The 22,194-nt window shown below is 39.0% G+C and overlaps 1 protein-coding gene across 10 annotated transcripts in view; it reads right to left on the bottom strand.

The window, feature by feature from the left end:
- The window catches only part of LOC106533269 (plakophilin-4), a 76,014-nt gene that overhangs the window by 26,668 nt on the left and 27,152 nt on the right, over positions 1 to 22,194 (bottom strand). For 3 of the 10 annotated variants that reach the window (XM_014029509.1, XM_014029512.1, XM_014029513.1), the window contains 7 exons: positions 17,252 to 17,364; positions 13,651 to 13,685; positions 9,854 to 9,970; positions 7,322 to 7,515; positions 5,869 to 6,439; positions 4,451 to 4,477; positions 330 to 500 (listed from right to left, as the gene is read on the bottom strand). In XM_014029509.1, coding sequence (XP_013884963.1) covers positions 330 to 500; positions 4,451 to 4,477; positions 5,869 to 6,439; positions 7,322 to 7,515; positions 9,854 to 9,970; positions 13,651 to 13,685; positions 17,252 to 17,364 — 1,228 coding nt within the window. The remainder of the gene's footprint in view (positions 1 to 329; positions 501 to 4,450; positions 4,478 to 5,868; positions 6,440 to 7,321; positions 7,516 to 9,853; positions 9,971 to 13,650; positions 13,686 to 17,251; positions 17,365 to 22,194) is intronic. The other 7 variants (XM_014029511.1, XM_014029514.1, XM_014029510.1 and 4 more) reach the window with 6 other exon arrangements.

Below are 22,194 nucleotides of genomic sequence, written 5' to 3'. Positions count from 1 at the left end.
ATATATATATATATTGGGTAGAAATTGTTTTTACGGAACGCAAGTTTTGCAAATGTAAAAGCAGTCAAATTTGTATGAACTGCTTAAGGACAAAGATACCTTCTACGTTTTAGTGTTTTAGACCTTCTTTGCTGAAATACTTTCATTTTTTTCATAAAATATCCAGTTGCTGATCAATAACTTTGACCATGCCCATCCTGTTTAGCTGGTCCAACTTCCTGTTTAACAGTTTACAAACTCCTATTATACTCCTTTATACTTTACTAAAGGCCTTTATACTCCTATAAAGGCCTTTGGGAGATTTATTGTAAGAATCATGTGGAACCAACCTGAAGGACTCCTGTAGAGGGTCCCCTGCTGGGTGTGGCTGGGGCTGCGGTACAACGGACCTTGAAATGTCCGATCTTCATAAATGGGTGCAATGTGGCGGTCTGGGGAGATGGTGGACCTAATTTCCTGTCCGAGCTGGCTGTGCTGACTGGCATATGAGCTCCGTATTCCTGTAGATACAGGAGAATGGTTAACAGTGTAGAAAGGTTTGTCACAAATGTGGTTTAGTGGAAATAAAGGGTGTGAAGTGGTACAGGTTTGGACCTTCTCTGTCAATGGTGAGGAAGGACCCCAAATGATTCATCTTGGTACGGATACACAGGAAAACAAAAAATATGAGATCTTTGGTTTGCATCATAAATGTTCTATTGTATTTGACTTTTCCCACTGCCTTGATTTTCAGCCAATATGCTAGAAAGAATGTAAGGACAGAAGGAATGTAAAAAAAATGCATTTGTAGAAATCCAAAAATAAATTTCAAGAAAAGATGGTTTACCAAAATTATCCAGGGACAACGATAGTTAAAATAAAATACCTGAGCCATTCCTTTCTTGGTTACATTAGCCTAAAAGCTGAAAATGTTGCTGAAGCAAAATAAACCTATTCTTAAGAGGCACAAAACTGCATGTTTCTACTACTAAATTATGAAGAAGGTGTAAATGTTTTAGGTCTTTAGGCTGTTTTTTCAAGCTGAAGAAAATGGGTGCCTTAAAATGCAGAAAAGAGAGTGACACAAAACCATTTTAGTCCAAAGAAATGAAATTAAAGTGATCAAAACTCCTGTTTGTTTGTATTAAACCTCACATCCGTGAAGCTTACAGAGCTGTGAACCTCCATGGACCACTGTACATATGGCAACTTGCTGCTTATTGCACATATCGAGAGCCCACAAACGTCACTTGGGTCCTCTCTAACGGCACGAGCTCCGGTGCAGACTGTAAATAAACACCAGGTCTACCAAGCAGAACCAGCTAAACGAGGGAGTCCTGTCATGATTTAAAAGGTAAAAATGAACAAACGAGTGTGTTGGCCTTCTTTGAGAATAGGAAAGAGAGAAACTCTGGAGAGAAGGAGAGTAAAGATTTGAAATGAAGGTAACACATCAGTCTGACTCTGAGTCTGACACTCCTTCAGAAACTAAGACATTTCTGTCTGATTAACAAATGCATTAAAGATCACTTGACTATATTTTTTCTTGTTAATATTCATTATAACAGCTGTTTCTTGTTAATAATTATTTTAACAGTTGTTTCAGTCCCAATTCGGTACTGTTTGAGACTAATAGAAGACTCATTTAACTCACATCAGAGCTTAAAACAAAGATAGAATTTAAATAAAACAAATTTTGTGGATTTATTACAACTGTGACATTTAAACCAAGACATGGAGGGCTTTAATGGCATTCCTTGAAATGAGTAAAAATCTAAATAAATGTGGATAACATGTACTAATTATCTGACAATATTTGTTTTTGTGTGACGCTGAATTTTTTATTTAGTCATTTTCATTGACATCTATTACCTTATGTGTTAATTGCATGACTATAACAGCTAGCCTAATATAAACTCAGTGCAAACAGGTCATAGCCTCGAAAATGAGCTGATGATTGATGAAAACAATGAATTGTGAATTTCGTCTTTGTTACCATCACGATAGTTTCTTATTTTAGTGTTTTCAGGAAAAGAAGGAGGAAAAAGCTGCATTATACAGGTCTACAAGCCGAATTTAACCCAAAGTAAAAGCAGAATATCAGATGAAATTAACTTTTCAAAGTGGTTCTGAACTTGACTGCCTGAAAAAAAAAACCCTTTTTGACCTAATTTTACAGGAACATCAGCAGATCGTCTATCAGTTGACTGTTGATTGACATAAGTTACTGTTTATTTGAATGTAGAGCTGGTAGCTGTGACCCAATCACAAAGTAGTCACTCAGGAGACACATTTCGATGACACGAGCTGTCCACTTGTCTTTACAGACCCAAGAATCTGAAGACAGCTGTGAATGAACAGCAGAACAAAATCTTTCCAATATAGGAACCTTCATGCATTTATTTCTCCCTTTCAGKAGCCCGACTCCTAAAAGTAGCCACATTTAAATAGCCAATGAGGAGAATGCCTTATATTTACTCTGCTCCCTTGATAGAAGCACAGCAGTCACTTCTATAAGCATCTGCAAATTGTCAAGGAGAAATAACATTCTGCTGTCTGTTGAGGATGAATGGCCCACATTCCTTCTGCGTTACAGTCATTTAACTCTCCCCCTCAGTCCTCTCACCGTGGCTTTAACAGATTACACTTGGCAGAGGCTAGATGAAAGGCGGTGGTGGCTTGGCGCGTGCTTGCTCTGGAGTAACAGATACAGCTGGGTGCATTCCTCAACAAAAACAATATTCAAGAATCTTCTCAGACCGGCCAAAAACATCTACACAAAAAAAAAAAAAAAGAATGACTTACCAGAAACTCAATGCACATAAGATTGAGAATAGCAGTGAAAAGAAACTGCGGCACAGCTACAACTTCTAAGGTAGCTGCGATCTCAGAATAATTGAGCACATGGGCACATATGCCATTTCCTCTCTTTGCCCTGCTCTGCTCTCATATGGACAGAATGTAATGAGTACATTATTAGGGACAATTTGTCTTCGTTTCCCATTTTTCGGCAGCGAAGGGAGGCTATGACATCATGCCAATGAAAGTGCAGGCAATGGAGCCAGGTGGGTGGAAAGGAAAAAAAAAAAAGGAGAGAGGACACTGAGCGGTAGAAAATGAAGCACAAAAAAAAGGGATACAAATCCTGTGGTAATAAATAACCAAGGGAATCGTGAAATGTGTGTAAAATAGGGAGATCATAAAAGAGAGAGGAGAAAAACAGGTTCCAGTGGACATGTTGAGTTTAGCTGTTTGGTGACATTTTCTAKTACCTGCTCAAGTCTGATCACGTGATCAACCCATTTCCTATTCGTATGTCTCATCAGACACTGGTGACAAATTACTGTGATAAAGGCAAAGTGCAGCTGGTGTGTCTGTGGAAAAATACAAAAGGAGACTAGACGAACAAATAAAAAGAGCTGGAGTAAGACAAAAATTGAGGGTGGCAAAAAGATAAAGATAATGTTTGGAAGTAAGAAGACAGGACGAGAGGGAACACCTCTGCGGGAAAATTAGGTTTGTCTGGAGGACAATTTAAAACTTTCTCAAAATAATTTTCAGATTWAAAAAAATGTATGAAAAAGGCCGTCAATGCATTCATTTCTATATCTGCCTCTGTTTGAAGTCATGAGAAACTGGTGCTTATCCCCAGACACGTCACCATCACAGAACCACATAAAGACAAACCACAAATCACACACATTCACCTCTAAGTCAATTTAGGGTTAATTTTTAACCCAACATGCAAACTCCTGCCTAACTTAAACAGAAAAAATAAAAAAGTGAAGACATTTCGCAAGAAATTGAAATGATTGAAATTGTGTCAATATGGCACTTTGAAACTAGGTCTAAACAAAAACCCAGTAAAAAAAAACAAAATAACAATATTATGTACAGTACAGCAGAGGTGCACAAAGTGGAGCCAAAACTGGCCCAACAAGCCTGACCCACCAGCAGTTACCCTAATTACTAGACTGTAATCTCCTGTCATCATGTATAGAAACATACTTCCATCCGTTGGCCCAGTGACTCTATAACAGGTTGTTGTGCAGATAGTTTTCACTCATGGAGCTTATTTTAGCTTTCAATTATATTAAGATTAAACATGAACTACAAGTAACTATAAGACACATTTAGATTAGWTTTAAAAATACATGTAGATTAGCACACTTTATAAGACCACAAAATGTCCCATGAGCCTTTGCTGCCTGAGCGTCCGTCAAACTTTCTTCAAGTGTAGGGGCTAAAAAAACATAAATAAATAAATAAAAGTGGGCCACATCACTGGCTGCTGGCTTAATCATAAAAAATAAAATGACTTTACTTAAGAAATAGTTCATGTATTATTGCATTGGGCCCACAGCCCTTCGACAGATTTTCATTTTGGCCTTCTCCAGTAAAATGTTTGGGCACCCCTGCAGTACAGTATGAAAGACACGCAACGATCAGAAACAAATAACTAAAATTTCACCTTTGATGTCTCCGTCAATGAGGGCATCTGAGGAAATCCCCGGAAGCATGAGGTTGAGAAGAAAAATAAGTGAATAAACCTTCTAACAATCAGAGATTTGATGAGCAGAGTCTGATTTACCTTTTGGAAAAACGTGTTTCCAAGTTTGAACCACGATTTCACGAGTGTTTATATAGAAGTTTTTATTTCTATTTGACAAAGATGTCTTTCTACGTGTGTTGTGTGTTTGAGTCTTTGTTAGAGTGTCCCAATAAAAATGTCAGACTAAAACCTGGTTGAGCAGTCATCAAGTTTCCAAACCCATTTTGGGGAACTTGCATAAACCGCACCTCGAKCCCAGGCAAAACTTTAACCTGCAGGCTGCACTACGACAAGCTGCAGGCATGGTCATAAACCAAGAAGACAAAAACAGCTCCCAACCAAAGGCGTGCACTACATCAGGTAACACAAGATGAGGCTCGACAGTTTAGCATTGGCTCTGCTGCTCCCGCTCAGGTAATTAGCTTCAAAGGTTACAGCAGGCAAATAATGTCCAATTTAGTATTGATTTTTGCAAATCTGTCAAAATACCCAAATATTTTTAGATAACGTTTAGGTAATATCAGTACCCAAAATGAAATTGCACTAATGAATTTAGGAATCTCAATATGTGAGGTTTGTTGCTTTGCTAAATCAATTTACTTCAGAACTTTATCGTGAGTGTGCAGATAATTTTGACTTACAATAAGCTTTCTGCTCGCTCCTCACTACAATGGATACGTTCAGACACATCTGTTGTTGACATCAACATAAAACTGTCACCGTGAACCTTTCAGTCAGCAGGCTGTAAAGAAAACATCAATTTCCACACCYTGCTCTTTGCTCCAGGTCCTGCCCTCTTGGCGCTCCAAAGATCAAACTGTCTACACATTCTCCTGAACATCTCATGTTCATTGTATGAATAAAGCTAATAATTCTCTGCATGCAGAACAATTAGGCAATAGATTTGTCATCGTACAGAAGAAACATCCCTTGCACATGACTGAAATGTAAACAAAGTCTGAATTTTAAGAATAATATACAGTATGTACCAAATATGGCTATGAGTAGTTGTTCAAGGAAATCTTTCAACATAAAATGCATTAAAATGTGAAAGCAGAAAATTGACACAGGCAGGTATTTTCCTTTTATGGCTCCAGATTTATACACGATACAAATTTGCCAACTTTCATTTCCGGATTAAAGGATGACAAACCAGTCAGGGCAGGCATGTCCTTCAATAATTATCTTCCTGAATTTCTATTCTTAGGAATAAATTACACGCAATAAAGCACACAAGCTTGCACAGCTTCTATTCAGTGTGTAAAGTAACTAAACCTAGAWACCCATCTTCAATTTTGAACTAAAACTTAGCAGCACATGTGTATTGAGTGGAGTACCTGCCAGGCTGTCGGGTCGCGTCATCCTCTCATAAATGTCGTAACTCTGAGGTCCGTAGGGGTCGGTGCTGTGGAGCATGGAGCGAGGCAGGGTGGAGCTGTAATGCTGGGGCACAGCAGTCATGCTAGCTCTGACAGGAGATGAAGAGTGACCGGGCTGCTTTGTCAGTGGAGGGTTGATATTGTCCACCATTGTCAGAGGCGAGCCCATGCCGCCTGACGATGACCCGGCGGAGGTCGGGTAGGACGAGGCGGCGCGGCCACCGGATCGCGAGTTTGTGGAGTTCACCCGGCGCATTCCTAGGGGGGAGTTCTTCTGGGTAGCGTAGGGCGAGCTACCACCGCCGATGCTGCCGGCACGCTGCACGGAGGGCAGGGTTGTGGAGAAGATGCTGGAATAAGGTTTGGGTTCAGTAACGATGGGGGAGCCATAGGCGCTGCCGACAGAGGTGCGCAGCGAGCCGCGGGAGGGGGAAACACTGGTGGCATAGGCTGGCGAGTGAGAGCGAGAAGGCACTGAACAAACCCTTCGCATAGCACGACCAGGCTGGGCTGTGGTGACTGCTGGAAGCTGCAGGTAATAAAAAACACATGGGTTAAAAAAAAAACATTGACCATTTGTTTCTTTAAGCTACACTCTGACATAAACTGAGCCATAAAATAAGAATGACACGTCTAAACAAGAGTGCATTATATAAACAGCTTCATCACAGGGCTTTACTCAGGGTCACGTTTACATTATCTTTCCACCCCACCTCTAAAGTGCAGGGTTGTAAAGTAACTAAGTACAAATACTTTGTTACTGTACTTAAGTAGAATTTTTGGGTATCTGTACTTTACTTGAGCAATTATTTTTCAGCCTACTTTTTACTTCTACTTCTTACATTTTCACACAATTATCTGTACTTTTTACTCCTTACATTTTTAAAAAGGCAAGACAGCTTCCTCTTGGGTCCAGGATGTGGTTGGTCCTTCTTGGTGGTATGCTGACATTACCCTGGATATTGTGGCTCTTGATACATCACAAAGACTTGTTTTGGTCACAGATGCACCAGCAAGACGTGCAKCAACAATTTGTCCTCTTTTGAACTCTGGTATGTCAGCCCTAATGTTGTGTGCATTGGAATATTTTGAGTAAAACATTGATCTTACCCTGCTAATTGAACCTTCACACTCTGCTCTTACTGGTGCAATGTGCAATTAATGAAGATTGACCACCAGGCTGGTCCAACTTAGCCATTAAACCTCCCACACTAAGATGACAGGTGTTTCAGTTTCATTGTCTAACCCCTGCATGCAGCATGATTAWGTTGAAATCACTACGCATCTTCTGTGCTTTTAAGCCTTTACATTTTGTTTTCACATTAGGGATTTAGCACAGGCTCAATTTCAAAAAGCTCTAAACATTAAGACAAGAAAAGTAATGTATAATGAGGACAGACGTTGTCGGTACCTGGGCTGAAGCCTGCCCCTCTGCCCTGGCATTCCGCCCCAAAGTGCCGGTGCCGGCTCCGGGGAAGGAGTGCTGCACCTTCAGTTCTGCCTTGGCATGGTTCTGACCACTGAGGTAGCCGCTGCTGGCATCCTGATAGCCACTGTCGGAGTAAGAGTTCATCTGAGCTGAGCCACACGAGTTCCCTGCAGACCCTGAGAGGAAAAAGAGAAAGAGAAACCGACATGAGTCTAACGCGAACTCCCTGTAAAAAGGGAAGGGGTTAGGGGCACGGGGGAGACAGATATCATAAGAGGTTTCATAACAGATGTGACCTTTACCTAAATAGCTTTTCTAATGAAAAACGACACAGCAGGGGAACAACAGTTCTACCACCCTGTGATTCAGTGTACAATCATCCAGCTTTCCTTAATCTTCTAMAAAAGATCAACTGTTACAAATAGCTTCTTTAAAACAGATATGTTATTTGCATARATGAACGATGAATATTTGCTTAATCTATTATTTTTTCCTCACTTGCTTTTCAGACAGCTTCTGTGAGGAAATTTTGGTCTGTAAATGCAAGGAAGGGGCAGTTAGATTGAAAACATTTACGTAAGAAATTAATATTGAAAGCACAGGAGACTGCATACGAGGCTTTCTGATGACTGTTCTGTGGTATATCACAAGTTTTCCATTTGTTTTTACCACAAATGGAAAGGATCAAACAAGGAGCCATGAAGAGTTCGATGCGGTATCATAACACCAACATGCTTACGTTTGTTGAAACTGCTCTGCCAGACTTTTGCTTAATTCGTAAATTGTCTCACTGAGCAATGTTAAGAAATATCTTTCTTTGAAAGAAAATCCCCAAAAGAAAAAAATAAATAAACATGACAGAGCTTTGTATTTCCATACGCTGCTCCATTAGACCATCTTTGAAAAATTTAATTACTGCAATGCATGTGTGAAAACGCTAATTTATAGGTGCGATGAAGCAGCTGAGATGTGCTCAGTCTGCAGATTTTTTCATGGAACCYAGTATTTTGCGATAATCCCCTTGACATTGCGGAAACTGTTAATACAGTACTTTAAGGAAATTATTTTTTTTGTCTCGTTCTTTTTCTGAGTTTTCAAGATAAATTATTAAGAACAATACTGTATACTTTAATAATTTGCAACATAAATAATGTAAATACAGTTCCATAAAAAACAACAACAACAATGCAGTTCAGTATGTCACAAATGCCCTGTGCCCATGCTTCTGCAGCAGCTAACTGTGTAGCTCTCGTGTTTTTGTTTGGTTCTTACTGCATTACGATGCCACCCCAAACATACAGTAGACCTTTTCTAGATCGCATCCAATATTTGTGCMTTTTCATGATTGACTATAAAATTATAAATTGACTATAAAAACGTGACCACCACAAAAATTTGGGATTCACTGCACAACCATTTTAAATGTACATATTTTGAAAAGGTAAAATGCAATAAAAGTAGGGATGCATCGAGCGATTGGCCTGAAACCATTTGGCTTTTTTTTCCCTCCATTTTTTAATGGTCAGTTCTGAGAAAGCAGACATTTTCAGTGGTCCTAAAGTGCACCTTTTGCAGGATGCAGGTCTGTGTCTGGATCTGTACTGTCAAATGACTTTCTTGCTAGATTCAGACAGTTTTCAGACCCTTCTATCACCTTTTTTATCTGACTGGGGTCAAATATAGGTACTTTTTCTGATGTGTTTGGAGACTTTTATAAGCTGCATGTGAAACCAGTAATCATTTAGAGGCAGGTGAACCCCKCTTTCCCACCTGTGCAGCGAGGCTCAAGCAGGAGGGAGGCAAAGGCSAAGCAGAGGACACAAACTGAACTTTCACATGTCAACAACAGTTTTTACTCTGTTGTCTCTTTATGGRCCATTTATATRTGTAACATAGTCAAGTTAAAAACATATGTACAAAGACTGGTAAATAGTAATAGCATAAAATAAAATAGTTTACAGTAATTTCTTTTTTTAATCTCKTACAGCCAATTGAAATGATCAAAAATGCAAGTTATATAACGTCATCTAGAAATGTTTAAAACAGCAAATAGCTTATTTTCTTAATGAGGAGTTGGCAACAGTGCATGTTGTCAGTGCTGGTTTCTTTCAAGATAATCTTGAATGGATATAACTTTGTACGGGTTAGTTCATTGAAAGTGAATTAATGTAGGAAAAAGCAAATTGACAGGTCAGAGCTATTCCAAAATCGAAAATCAGCATTAGCCAAAAAAAGAAGAAGAGAGAATAGGTGCATCTCTTAATAAAAGCACAATAGTTTTGCTTAAAATAATTTGAAAGTAATTATACACTAAATTTCCAGTTATTGAAAAAAGACCAAAAATAAAATAGTCTGTTTAGGTTATCAAAAAGGAAGATAAGATGTAGTTACTAGCTGAACATTTCTGTCAGTGGAGCACAGTAATACCGAGGCAAAAAGTAAATAAAAAATAAAAAGAATATGTCGGGTTACAGAAGGGAGCTGCAGAAGATAAGACTGAAGGTAATAACAGACCCTCACTTTCATGAAGGGAAGACTGCTCCGGGGAGTACAGAGACACCTGCTCTGACCCAGTCCTGATGCGATAGCTGGGCGACTGGGAGCTGTCAGTCACTCGAGACTTGGTGTCCCCTGAGGCAGAGGTATCAGTGCAGACACAGGAGACCGGAAAGTCAAATAGAGACAAAGAACGTTTAAGAAGAAAGCAAGAAAAAAAATAATAAATAAGAAAAGGCTTGAGGATTTATTGTGGTCATTCAAGCCGTGAACATTTTTTTGTTTTTTTGGGGTGGGGGACTGAGGAAAAACAAAACAAACAATCATTTCTGCTACATTAATTTTACAGCTGTATGCAGCTGGTATCATTAATTTTTACAGCTTTACTAATTTGGGATATACTTTAGTACTCTCCACTCCTTTTGTCCATGAAAACAACTAATGTAGCCAACAGAAACTGGAAGTAGCCATCTCCTGTTTCTGTGCAGTGTTTCCCCACAGTCACAATCTAGTTAAGTGTGACAAAAGTCAATAGGTTTCTCTGCAATCACCGGAACAAAAGGCAGAGGAGGACAAGGAGGCCAGTCTGGTTCTGGTAAATCCAGCATGCTTAGCTGTGTGTGAATGGGAGCTGAATCCTATGACGAAGCATTCAGTGTTAACAAAGCTGACCCGTTGAATAAAGCTGCTGACAGACGGCCGCAGTCTGTCGGACAARCTGACATTTTGCATTTCCACATCTGGACATCTAAGGGTGCCTGTGTGTTTACAGACTGGATCGACTCGAGACAGATTTAGAAGCGTGTTCAGTCAAATTGTCAAAGCACGTATTGGGTATTTCCTGCTGACAGAAAATAAAGCCAGGTGTAGCAACTTCCTTAAGTTTACTCTATATCAATTATTTTACTTTTCGACAAATCTGTCATTTCTGACAGTGTTGTTAATTGAAAACATTTCTCTGAGTAAAACAATCCTATGAGGTTTTAGTCTGTTTGGGTTTTCTATCTCCATCACCAACACACAGTATGTCCGATAGTGCAACACTTCCTAAACAATTTGGACAAAATACACGTTTTTTGTTGCAGCTGAGAAAAAAAAGGGGGTAAAAAATAATTGAATAATGTACTTTGTAGGTAAGGTACAACATGGAGCCAGAGCCAGAGGTGGTAAGGAGTAGCGTGGCAAAGTGTTACAACAAAATGGTTTGCAGGGTTTTCGACTGTTAAATGTAAGTGATGGAAAAGACTTATAACAGTTTGTGATGGCATATTTTCATACTGTGCCTTGACCCTATTTATTAAAGCAGGAACCAAAGTCCCAGAGCCGACAGGAAATGAAAATAGAGACAGACGGCAAGCACAGAGGGAGACTGAAACCACACACACACAAAAAGGATTGTCTCCTTTTGGCAAAGGGTTGTTGGGTAATCCTTAACATTACGTTGTGTAACAATTGCATGGTTATCATTACATTTCAAACTAGAGCTGCATAGACTGCCTGATATTTCTATTTGTTTCAGTAAATTTGGATTTGTTTTAAAAATGCAAATATGTTCAGATTTAGTTTGTAAAATCTACTTGTGTTTAGAGTCATATGGGATGAAGCTTTTATTTTGAAAAAAAAAAAAGAACAAAAACGATCACCTTTACTTTATATTTTACTAGTTACAAAAAGGGTAAAAAGGCTTTCTTTATTATAAGTTCACAGTAAAACAATTTACTTCTGAAATGCAAAGTCATCCGATTAAAACTTTTAAATCTCTGAGAACATTTGTATTTTCGTGTTTAGTCAAGTTGCTGCTCTGCAGAACGAACAGTGGTTAAAGAAAGAAAAAGAAAAAAATGCTTGTGCTTGCTGGGTTGTTGTGGTGACATCATCAATATAAGTAAAGATGGACAAAGAGGTTTTGTTAATTTTCATTGTCCAAAATTGAGCCAAAATGTTTGTTTTTGGGGCACTGCCATGTCCTGTTGGATCTCCATGCTGCATTGGACACTACTGACCACACAATACTTATACACAGACATAAATTCATCATCGGGATGAAGAAAACTGCCTTCGCTTGGTTCAAGTCACGTCTGTCTGACTTCAATTTGTACACACCAATAATGTGTTCCCACCATGTTCTGAAGTTAATAAATGCTTTAGGTTCAGTTCTGTTCTCTTCATAAAAGCTTCCATTGTGTTAAATTATCAGAAAACAAATCAAGTTGTGTATTTTTGGTATCGGAGTCTGTGCACTGGGGATGTGGAGCTGCATAAACACTACCGGCTGACACATTTAAAGTCAAACTGTGGTTTTTCAGCAAGTCTCTGTAAAAAGGCACTTTCATGCTGGTCAAGCTTGCTTTTTCCAGTAATAAATGTGGATTCTGGCCCTAATGTTGGCCGTTGTGAGAMTAGACATACATATTTATGAGTACTTAAGTGACTATAGGCTTCTAATTCTGTGTCTGATGGACATACAGACCTGGTGTGGGCAGAGTGCAGATTTGATAACAGCTACTGATATCTGCCACTYCAGTTTTTAATGTGCTTTTTACATAATAAGCAGCAGGAAAAACTGTTGTTTTCTTCTTTTATAGTTTTGAAGACAATGTTCATTACTTTTCAAATAGTTTAGACTCTTTAAGCTGTTTGTTTTAAAACACCCTAAAGGGATCCTTGTGACTGTGACACTTGGGAGATAAAGTGTCAGCATGAAGACCACAGCGGTGACAGAAAGCCATAAAATGCTCGACTCTGTGGTGTTTCTCCTCTACTCTTATTGGACATTAGGTGTGACTGCACTGACATTTCCTGAGGCAAAAAAATTCATGTTTCTGCAGTCACAAAAACACGCCGTGCTCACATTTAGAGTTTTATTCACTTAAAGCATAAAAACCACATTACCGCGTCTGACTGTCATTTATTATCTGCAGCACTGTTATCAATCAACACAAAACAAACCCGTGATTGTGATTAGTCTCCTGCTCAGTTATAACACTAATGAAATGCATTCAGAAAGGAAATGAGGAGCAGACAGTTAATGAGAAAAGCAAGTGGTATTAATATTCCCAGTGCATATGTTCTGCTATAACCCCCCCARGGGCCCTCCTGACAGAATCGACAATAAAAGATTAATGACCACTGCAAAAATTCTGCTTTTCATTGTGCAATTAATAAGCCATTAAAGATGTTAGCAAATATTATTTATGTTGTATCCCACCCCCTCCCAAAAAAAAAAAAAAATCTGATAAGAATGAAGGCTAAAACAAACTATGAAAAAAATCTGAGAAAAAAAAACATGCTTCTGCCACCTGTCACCGATGCCATTAAATAACTTACACAGGAACATGCCTGGGGCTGTCAACTGCTTTACTGAAGAGGGTCTCATCGATAAACATTATCGAGGAAATGTAAAACATGTCATGAATGCACTCGGCATGCACAGAAACACACTTTCCTCCACTATCTTCGGTAAGAAGTGCATCACTTAGCGAAGCAGGTTTTATCTAACAGTTTCAATATTTTATGCCAGTGATATTTACAACAACGTCCAGTGTCTACTTCATTATCATTTAGAATGGACCTAACAAGGTGGAGGACTACTAGCAAATGTGTCATGCTACAAATTAGCACTTACTGACCAATAACTAAAGGTCAGTGGTTATAGTGTTTCTAAATTACTGTTCTATTTTTAATTTAACAGAGGATGGGCTGTTGTATGAGTCTAAAGGACAGCATACAAAATCTGAACAGATTTAAATCTAAAAAAATGGGGGAGAAAAAAAAGGATTTTCTAATAAAAACAGTAGCAGTGTGAAATAACATACCTGCTGTTCTCCATGGTAGAGATTTCTCAGATGAGCTGTAGGGGGATGGGGGGAGAAAATATTAAAAAAGTGAAAAAATATCAGAGAAAAAAAAAGTAAGAAACAGAAAAAACACAATTACTTTATGGCATCTACTCCTTTATTATGGTTTTACCATCTTATTTGAAATGGTGACTGCAGTTTTGGAACAAAAAACAAAGTTAAAATGTAAAAGTCTTTTTTGTGTTTGAAGACTACAACAGTTTTGTTTGAAAGAAAWAAGGTTATCAACACTGGTCTAAAAGCAGTTTTTACACATTCAGTCTATTAGCATGGCTAAGTAAAAACAGTGTCTTAAAAACAACCTAATAAGAGCTGAAAATAAATATAGAAAAAAGTGAGGTAAAATCATAGAAAGTTATAAAATTAACACAGTTTTAAAGCTGAACATACTGACATCCTTATTTAACCCTGTCACGATGTGTAAATCAAACTGAACAGATCCAGTACTACTAAAATCTTTTATGTACAGAGTAATGATATACTTTGTTTTACATGAGTTAGTCTTTGTTGCCTTAGATTTTTATAAGATTTCTGTCAAACACAAAAGAATGACACTTAAAAAACAAATGTTACTAAAAAACATTTTTAATAAAAGAATATGAACTCAAAACATTTCTGTTTAAGAGGAAGTAAAACAGTACAGCAAAGCTTTAATAATACATGTCGACATCTTAAACACTAAAAAATCTAGAAAAATACTTCCTGATTAAAGTAAAGCCAGGTTCTGTTTTTATTTTTTTATTTTTGTCAGTCATTATAACAGACAGAGGTAAGGAAGGTGACCTCAGACTGGTCTAACAACTAGTTTTGTTTCGATATCTTTTCCTTGTGTGTCATTAATATGAACCGTTTAGTGTTGCTACTACAGCCATCTTTCTTTCATCCAAGGTGACACTAGATGAGGTCTTAAGAAGACCAAGTCTCAGCACTGTAATGAGCACACAGTCAATTAAAAAGACAATACAAGGAGAGTTGTGAGCCACTGGACCATAGCGTATCAGCTACCATGACGACAGCGGTGATAAGCCTGCACACTGCATGTTGACTACAAACTGGAAAAGGCATCATTAGTTTCAGCAAAACTAAGAGATGATGTACAACAAGCCATACCCTGGGAGTACGCTTCATTTCCTAGACCGCACTTTCACTGGTGAACGTCTGACCATGCAGGAGGTCAGAACTCTGAGYATTGCCAAAGGACACTTTTGAGAGCCATTCCCTTTGTGCTTGCAGAAATAAAAAGTGGCCATCCTCTGAGGTGTCATGAAGTGTAATGACTCTCATCAGAACCCTTAAGTGTCCCGTCACCTCTGCAATTGTCTTGCTGTGCTTTTGAGCCAGTCAGCATGACTTCTGTGTTAAAGCTGATCTCAAGTCGAACACAAACACCCTGTGGCAACCGTTTCATTTGTCTTTCTCCGGTTGATAGCCACGTAAATGGTGTTAATGTAGGATGCCGTCGATGGTCTTCCTGTCTGGGTGGGCAAAGTGTCAGCGTACACATCTATGTGTAATGAGCTGTTGTATATACTTCATTTATAACATCACACAAGAAAGAACACCAAATAAGCTCTTGGGGGAAGCCAAATAAAAAGAAACTCTGCGAAGTTGATTAAAAACTTTTTAGCTCTTACCAAAGTATAAAAAAACTTTAATTGTGCAGCAAGCAGCACCAAGCCTGTTTATTAGGGTGCTGTAGTACAAAGTTTTAAATGTCTGAAAACACTGAAAAAACATACGATCCCATGAAACATATCGCTGCCGCAGATGGGGTACACTAAATACGAAGCCTGAAAACAGAATTCCTTGAAGAGAAAAATCAAAAGCCAAGCAGGTGTTTCTGGAGAGTTTGAATACACAGCTATGTGGGAGCACTCGAAGCTGCTGCATACTTCCTTTCCTCTAAAAGAGGGTACACTAAGGGGGGAAATGGACACTTACTKCTGTGTAGAGCAAGCTACAGGTGTGCAGCTTGAAGTGCAAGACTGAGAACTGACTCTAAGGGCATGAGGGTTATTATCATAAAGCCAGAAAATATCAAATCAAGTCTTTACAACTCCAACTGAACTTGTGGGTCCAGATATAGCCCAATTATACTGCAGACTTTTGAGAATAAGTGCAGCTCAAACACGCCATTAAAAAGCATACCAAAGTGCGCTTTGTAAGCCTTGTGATAAATCTTTACATCCTTATCATTTTATAGTAATACATAATTAAAACAGGTTACCTGGGTAGGCTTTAATCATCTATCTTAATAACTGTTAACCTTAAATATAAAACTAAAAATGTCTTGAACTTGTATCAAAGGACGACTGAGAAATAAGTACCATTAGAGGTGCTATAAGCCCAAATACACTCTGACTCATGTTTAGAGGAAAAAAAATTAAAGCAAGATCCAAGTCYTTACATGGCCTTGGTAGACAGCTGAATTTATTTAATATGATTCAAGACATTGTTGAAAACCGAAACATCTAGCATTTTTTCTGGTGCCTAACAATTAGTTTTATATAATGTCTGTAAACAATGAGACGTTCATACTGAATGTCTGGAAAAAAAAAAACAATGCACAGCTCACTGTACTAACATAAAATAAGAGTTTGAAAAATCATCTTTGCTTTTCAATTAATTCAATTTAAAAAATGTATTAATTTAATCAAAAATAACTATATACAATAAAAAACAAAGAAAATACACAAATAAAAAAAAAATCTAAGTTAAATGAAAGGTAGCAGAAGAAGAATAAATCTTATTATGTCTGCCCCTTTTAACCCCAGAATATATTCAAACAAAACATAATTTACAAAACAATACTAAATAAAAATGAAAACTTTTTAGCTTGTAAACAGCTGTAGCTTTTCAGGCTACATACTGTCAGCTAATTAAATGCAAAATAATAATAAAAAAGCTTCAAACATGAAATAAAATTGTCTTTAGTTATTATAAACAATGGCTCTACAAGTTAGCATTCAGAATATTTCCAATCCATCACAGGCAAACCTTGAAACCCCCCCCATTTGACAGACATGTTGAGAATTTGTCACCCGTTGTGACAATGGGCTATTTTGGAAGGTTCAAACATGTTTGAGCTACAGGCAGCAAAACAAAATGCATGACCACATAGGTGTGATGATCAGGCAGCCCCAAGTCTTGGCTAATAACATGGTAACAAGTTCCAAGAGCAAAATGACTCTGAGCTAAAATTAGGATCAACACCTCAATGTCATGCATGCTCTTAAAGACAAAAATAAGCTTTAAAAATGTAAATTTTCATCTGAAAAGTCTCTTCATCAAGACACATTTTAATTAGATATGATACAAAAGTGCTTCTGAATATTTGGTTCATTTTGAAATAAACCYACAGGTGAGGAAAAAGCTAAGCTATAGGATGTAATCACTGATGAGCATACTGAGAAGCTCATCACAATTCTACGACACCATAAGGTTTCATATACTATGGAACGTGGTCACTGCTGTGAGGGAGGAAGAAGCCATGTGTTGAGATTGTGACTTCAATGTGTTTGTGTGTGTGTGTGTTTGTGTGTGCGCATCTCCTCATTACCTGCTGCTACCAGCGCCTGGTGACTCGGCCCCAAGTCTGCATCTTTCCAGCTGATTGGCCACAATCTGCCTCTCCACTTCCAGCTCCCTGGTTAGCCGCTCAAACTGAAGCTCCTACACACAAGCACAACAAACGGAGACATGAAACACAAGGTCAAAATAAGGCGCAACCATCGGAGCTTCATGTGGCTGTGCTGTTAAATATAACGACAAAAAAGTGAACTCATTTTAAAGAGTGGCAGGAAAGATGTTTCTCCTACAGCTTTGGGCTTCATCGAGGGATGTAGGTTAATGATGTAACAATGCAGCAACAAAAATTAAACAGTTTCCTTGAAAAACAGTCTAAAAAGAGATTATAGTATGTATGCACTCATACACAAACATGGGCTTTAACTTATACACACAGGGAAGCACACACAAACATGTGGCCCATAAGATATTGTCATATTTTCAGCCCACACAGAGGGATAAGCACCACTTCAGTGGGTGATATTTAGCCTTCATGGTACTGTTCCTATGGGAGTTAGGAAGGAATCAGCATTTGACTAATTATCTTGCTCGACCAAGGCCATTACTTGCATAGCTTTCTAGCTTTAAGCGGTGCATCATGACACTCATAAGACCCACAAGGTCTTCTGTGCACAGAAAAATGATGGCACACTCACCATTTCTATTTGCATATATTTAAGCCACCTTTTTTTTTTTTGCTCAAACACAGCACTGGAAGAATAAAAAGCAGGTTTTTTTACTTCTGCAAAAAGACTTTGCTCACCATAACACACTGCACAGACAGAAAGCTTCTCTCTTTGCTACCCTTAGCTGTCCCATGTAATGACCATTATCACGGTCGATTACATTCACAGCCAACTGCATACACACAGACACATGAACTGGCTGTCCACATGCTTTGTGACCTGTCTGAGAACATTTAGTCACTCTACATCAACAAGACCTGCCTACTTCTCACACCTCTCCCGCGGTCCCTGGGGCTGCACCAAAATTTTCCTCTACATTGTAGACATGCTCTGCTCACCTCCGCCCCCCAAGCTAATCCTTTATGCTCACTGCTGCTCACCTCTCCTCCGTTTCAGCAGAAGATATGTGGAGCTTGACTGCCACGAGAGTGAGCTTGCAGAAAACAAAAGTGCTCCACTCTGTTTCCTTAAAGGAGACCAATTATGGGTCCTAGACATTTTTATGGTATGTCTGTGGGCTATCCAGACCATGTTCATTCAATTTAATGCACAAAATAATTCTCAGATAATAAAATTTCTCATTTTCTAGTTCTGCCTGCTCTGACTTCAGTTCAGAAGAGCTGTTTATGTTAATGAGCTCTGTTGGTAACGCCCTCCAAAAATCTGTTGACATTAACTCCGCCCTCCAAAGTCAGCGTTTACGTTAGCATGGCTAATAATAGCAGAAGCTCCGTTGTACAACCGTATGAGAGACCCAGAGGCAGAGTCGTGGTCGCAGCTTCTTTTTTTTCTCCCCCTCCTCTGCTCTGCACTCACTCTGCATGCTGTTACCAGAGCAGGGAGCAGCAGCGGTCAAAATACCTCAGAAACTCGAATAAATAGGCTTTAACAAGGCTTTAATAAGCTAAACAATAGAGGAACATGAGAAAATCTGTTCATAATGAATGAAAATAAATAATTAAACTGTGTCTATGCCAGTCTCGAACCCTGTTCTCCTACTCTTTGGTCCAACTCTCTACCCATTGTCCCATTGGAAACTTGTTGTAAAATGAGCTGCACATTGCACAACAACCATGACGGCTTTTTATACTGAGGTGGAGCTTCACCCGGGGGTTGCTAGGTAAGGGGCTGAACGCAGGTTCCGGTGGGTTGTCGTACGGCTTGTGACATCACAAAATGACGCAAGTATAAAACTTGTCATTATTATACATTAAAAATACATTTACTTACAGTAAATATGCCCCTGGGTGCATTTTTTTGGTCCTAGGACTGTTTTTTTTAGAAGTACATACCCAAAGTTGAGTAAAAAAAACCTTTAAAAAGTGAATTTTGCACAATAGGTCCCCTTTAATAGCCTTTCCTAATGCYGCTAAAATACATGCATGGTATCACAAAAAACTCTACTGTATATTTGTTTTACACAGACTGCAGACAAGGAAAAGTAATGATTACAAAAGAGGAGAAAACTGGATTTAATAGACTAAAGATTGTATATGTCATGGCCATGACTGTACATAGAAACACTTCAGGTGAGCTCCAAACTGAGCATCTCCAGTATTTGRCAGGTGAACGCCAATAAAAAGATTGACTAATCAAGTTTGAGTACACACCCTTACAGAAATATATTCAGCCCAACATGAACAGACACACAACCTCTAAACAACACACATCATTTCACACAAGTTATGCACCCTTTTTATTTGTTGTCCAAGTGAAAACAGATTTTAAAGATCGGCTGTTACAGCAAATGCCACTTATCAGCTTGCCACCTCTATGCTGTCTTCCTCCTAAGTCTATAAACCAATTGTGTTTTTGGAAAAGTATTACAGTCTTTTGTCCTGTGTCTTGAACATAAMCTCCAAAGTTCTTATTACAAAGTAGCACATATGAGAAAAAGAATTAAACTGCTGCACCTTTTTTTAATACTATATTTAGTCCCACTTATAAAATGGTGAGTGACTAGGAACAGGAGAACGATGTGATGCGGCCATAAAGGGGTGTCACTTCTGATATTCAGAGAGTTTCCCAGCCTACAGCAGATTGGCGTCCTGCCTCCATGCCTGGCCCAAACCTGACATTTTTTTCCAGCATGAAGCTTAGGGAATGCTCCTGAGCTTCTTGCATGGAGCTAAAAAAATGTTTTTTGCTTTGCTTGACAAATAAGCTACAGTGTTTCTCCAAGTTGTAGCATTACTGTGTTTTCTGTATAGCTATATTGCTAGGTGAAGCACACAGTATGTTGACAATTGCCCTGAGCACAAAGCTGGGTGCAAGAAGAGCTGCAATGCTTTGGTCTGAATTCCTCCTCACTGCACCTCCACAAGCCCCTCTTTCACCCCTTTTCTGAGGTGTGTCTCAGATCAACCCGTTTTGTGTCTGTCTCTTCAAAGCCGAACGAGACGCTTCACACCCTGCCCCCCACCCCCCAGTTTCCAGCACAGTTCATCCTAGTTTGATAGAAGGGTTTCGACAATACCATGGCGCAGAAACTTTACATTTACAATTGAATTAAAAGATGTCAACAACAGGAGACTTGCCAATCCAGCCTTACATGTTGATGCTGAGCCAGAGGAGAATGAAGATGACCAAGTTAAGTCCAGACCTTATTTAGCAATTCTGTTGCAAAAACTGTGAAATAAATAAAAAAACATCATAAAATATAGAAAAATGAACAGGTTGAAAAATATACTGTATAACTATGCAGAGCTGGAAGAGACTAAATTTTCTGCACTCAGAGAGACTTTAAGTACACAACAAACTGCATTTAATGGCTAAAAAATTGGATTTTGCCTGATATGTCTCCTTTAAGGGCATCTCAGAATATTACATAATGCTTCGCGATCGAATTCTCTTGTAAGTACAAAAGGTTTTAAATATCATTCCCTCACATGCACATATTACAATAAAGTTTCCAAACTTAACATGACTTACTAACAAAATCTAATAATGATACTGAATATTTTCATAAGATTGAGCTGGCTTGATTATTATTACCTTATGTTATGAACAATAGGAAAATATAAAATATGAAAACGATTATGTTCACAAGCAGGGTTCATTAGCCATGGTAGGAGAGTCCTCACTGATGCTAGTAATTTGTGTATTTTCCAAGATTGCTTCTACATGGAAGGAAAATAAATTCAGCTTAATTATCCACCAACTCTTTTTAATAAGCATTAAGATGCTTTTCCAACAGGTATGGGTGCAGCCTTGGTCAGTACTAGGCATAGTGTGGAGATAGATAACAGGGACCATGGGTTACTCATTCTTTCACACACAGAGGCCCCAAATGCTTTTGTTTGCCAATTTAGGCTGGTTTATACTTCAAGTCGCAAGACTTGTTCCCCCTGCTAAGTGACAAAAAATTGTGCAACCACTGTCTGTGCTTCCGTTGCTATGCCCCAGTGACAGCCGTCGTCTACATTGCCCCCGATCAGAACTATGCGATGCAGACCATGCGGCTCGGAGCGTGTGATTGGTTAGAACTTCGTGGGTGTGTTTGTTCATGAGGAACACTGCAGCAGTCCAGGTCCTCAGTGCTGCAGGTAAATGTTTTTGTCTGAAGCCTGTTTTGACAAGAGCTAGAAGAGCGACTGATTTGATCCTACTGAACGTGAGCATGCAGCTGATTTTCATCACCACTGTTAACATATTAAATTTTTTCCTTCGCGGACTCTTCACCTAACAAAACACTAGCTACATTTACATGGATATAAGTAATCGGATTAAACAGCCATTCGGAATAAAACTGCGTCATGTAAACACCCCATTCGGATTATTCTGACCCGATTCAGCTCGATCCGAATGAATTTGTAATTGGAATGAGAGAGGTGGTTTTTGCCGATTGATAATCTGAACAGCGTGCATGTAAACACTTAATCCGATCATCTTATTCTGATTGTGGATGTCCGCCAGGCCTGCTTGGTCTTCCCCTTCCACGTCCAAGTACTGACCCTGTCTGGGCAAGAAGGCGTGGATGGACAGAGGTTTGCTCCAGGAAGACGTCAGCTCCGACACAAAGTCCAGAAACATAGGCAGACGGTGCTTCACATCAGCCGGTTTAGATGGGAGATAAAACCCTGRGAACCTCGATGGCTTTTGAGCAGGTGGGGGGTTGGTCCACTGTACCTCCAGTTTAGCAGCAGCTCGGCGGCACAGGGACAAGAAGGACAAATCCTGGTCCACCCTCTCAGCAGCGGGGGTGGAGTGAGCTGGGCACTGCTCCTCCTCGTCTTCGGACAGACTGAGA

The sequence above is a fragment of the Austrofundulus limnaeus genome, unplaced genomic scaffold (assembly GCF_001266775.1).
Source record: "Austrofundulus limnaeus strain Quisiro unplaced genomic scaffold, Austrofundulus_limnaeus-1.0 Scaffold917, whole genome shotgun sequence".
Classification (NCBI taxonomy): Eukaryota; Metazoa; Chordata; class Actinopteri; order Cyprinodontiformes; family Rivulidae; genus Austrofundulus; species Austrofundulus limnaeus.
This window is presented reverse-complemented; position numbering and strand designations above follow the sequence as displayed.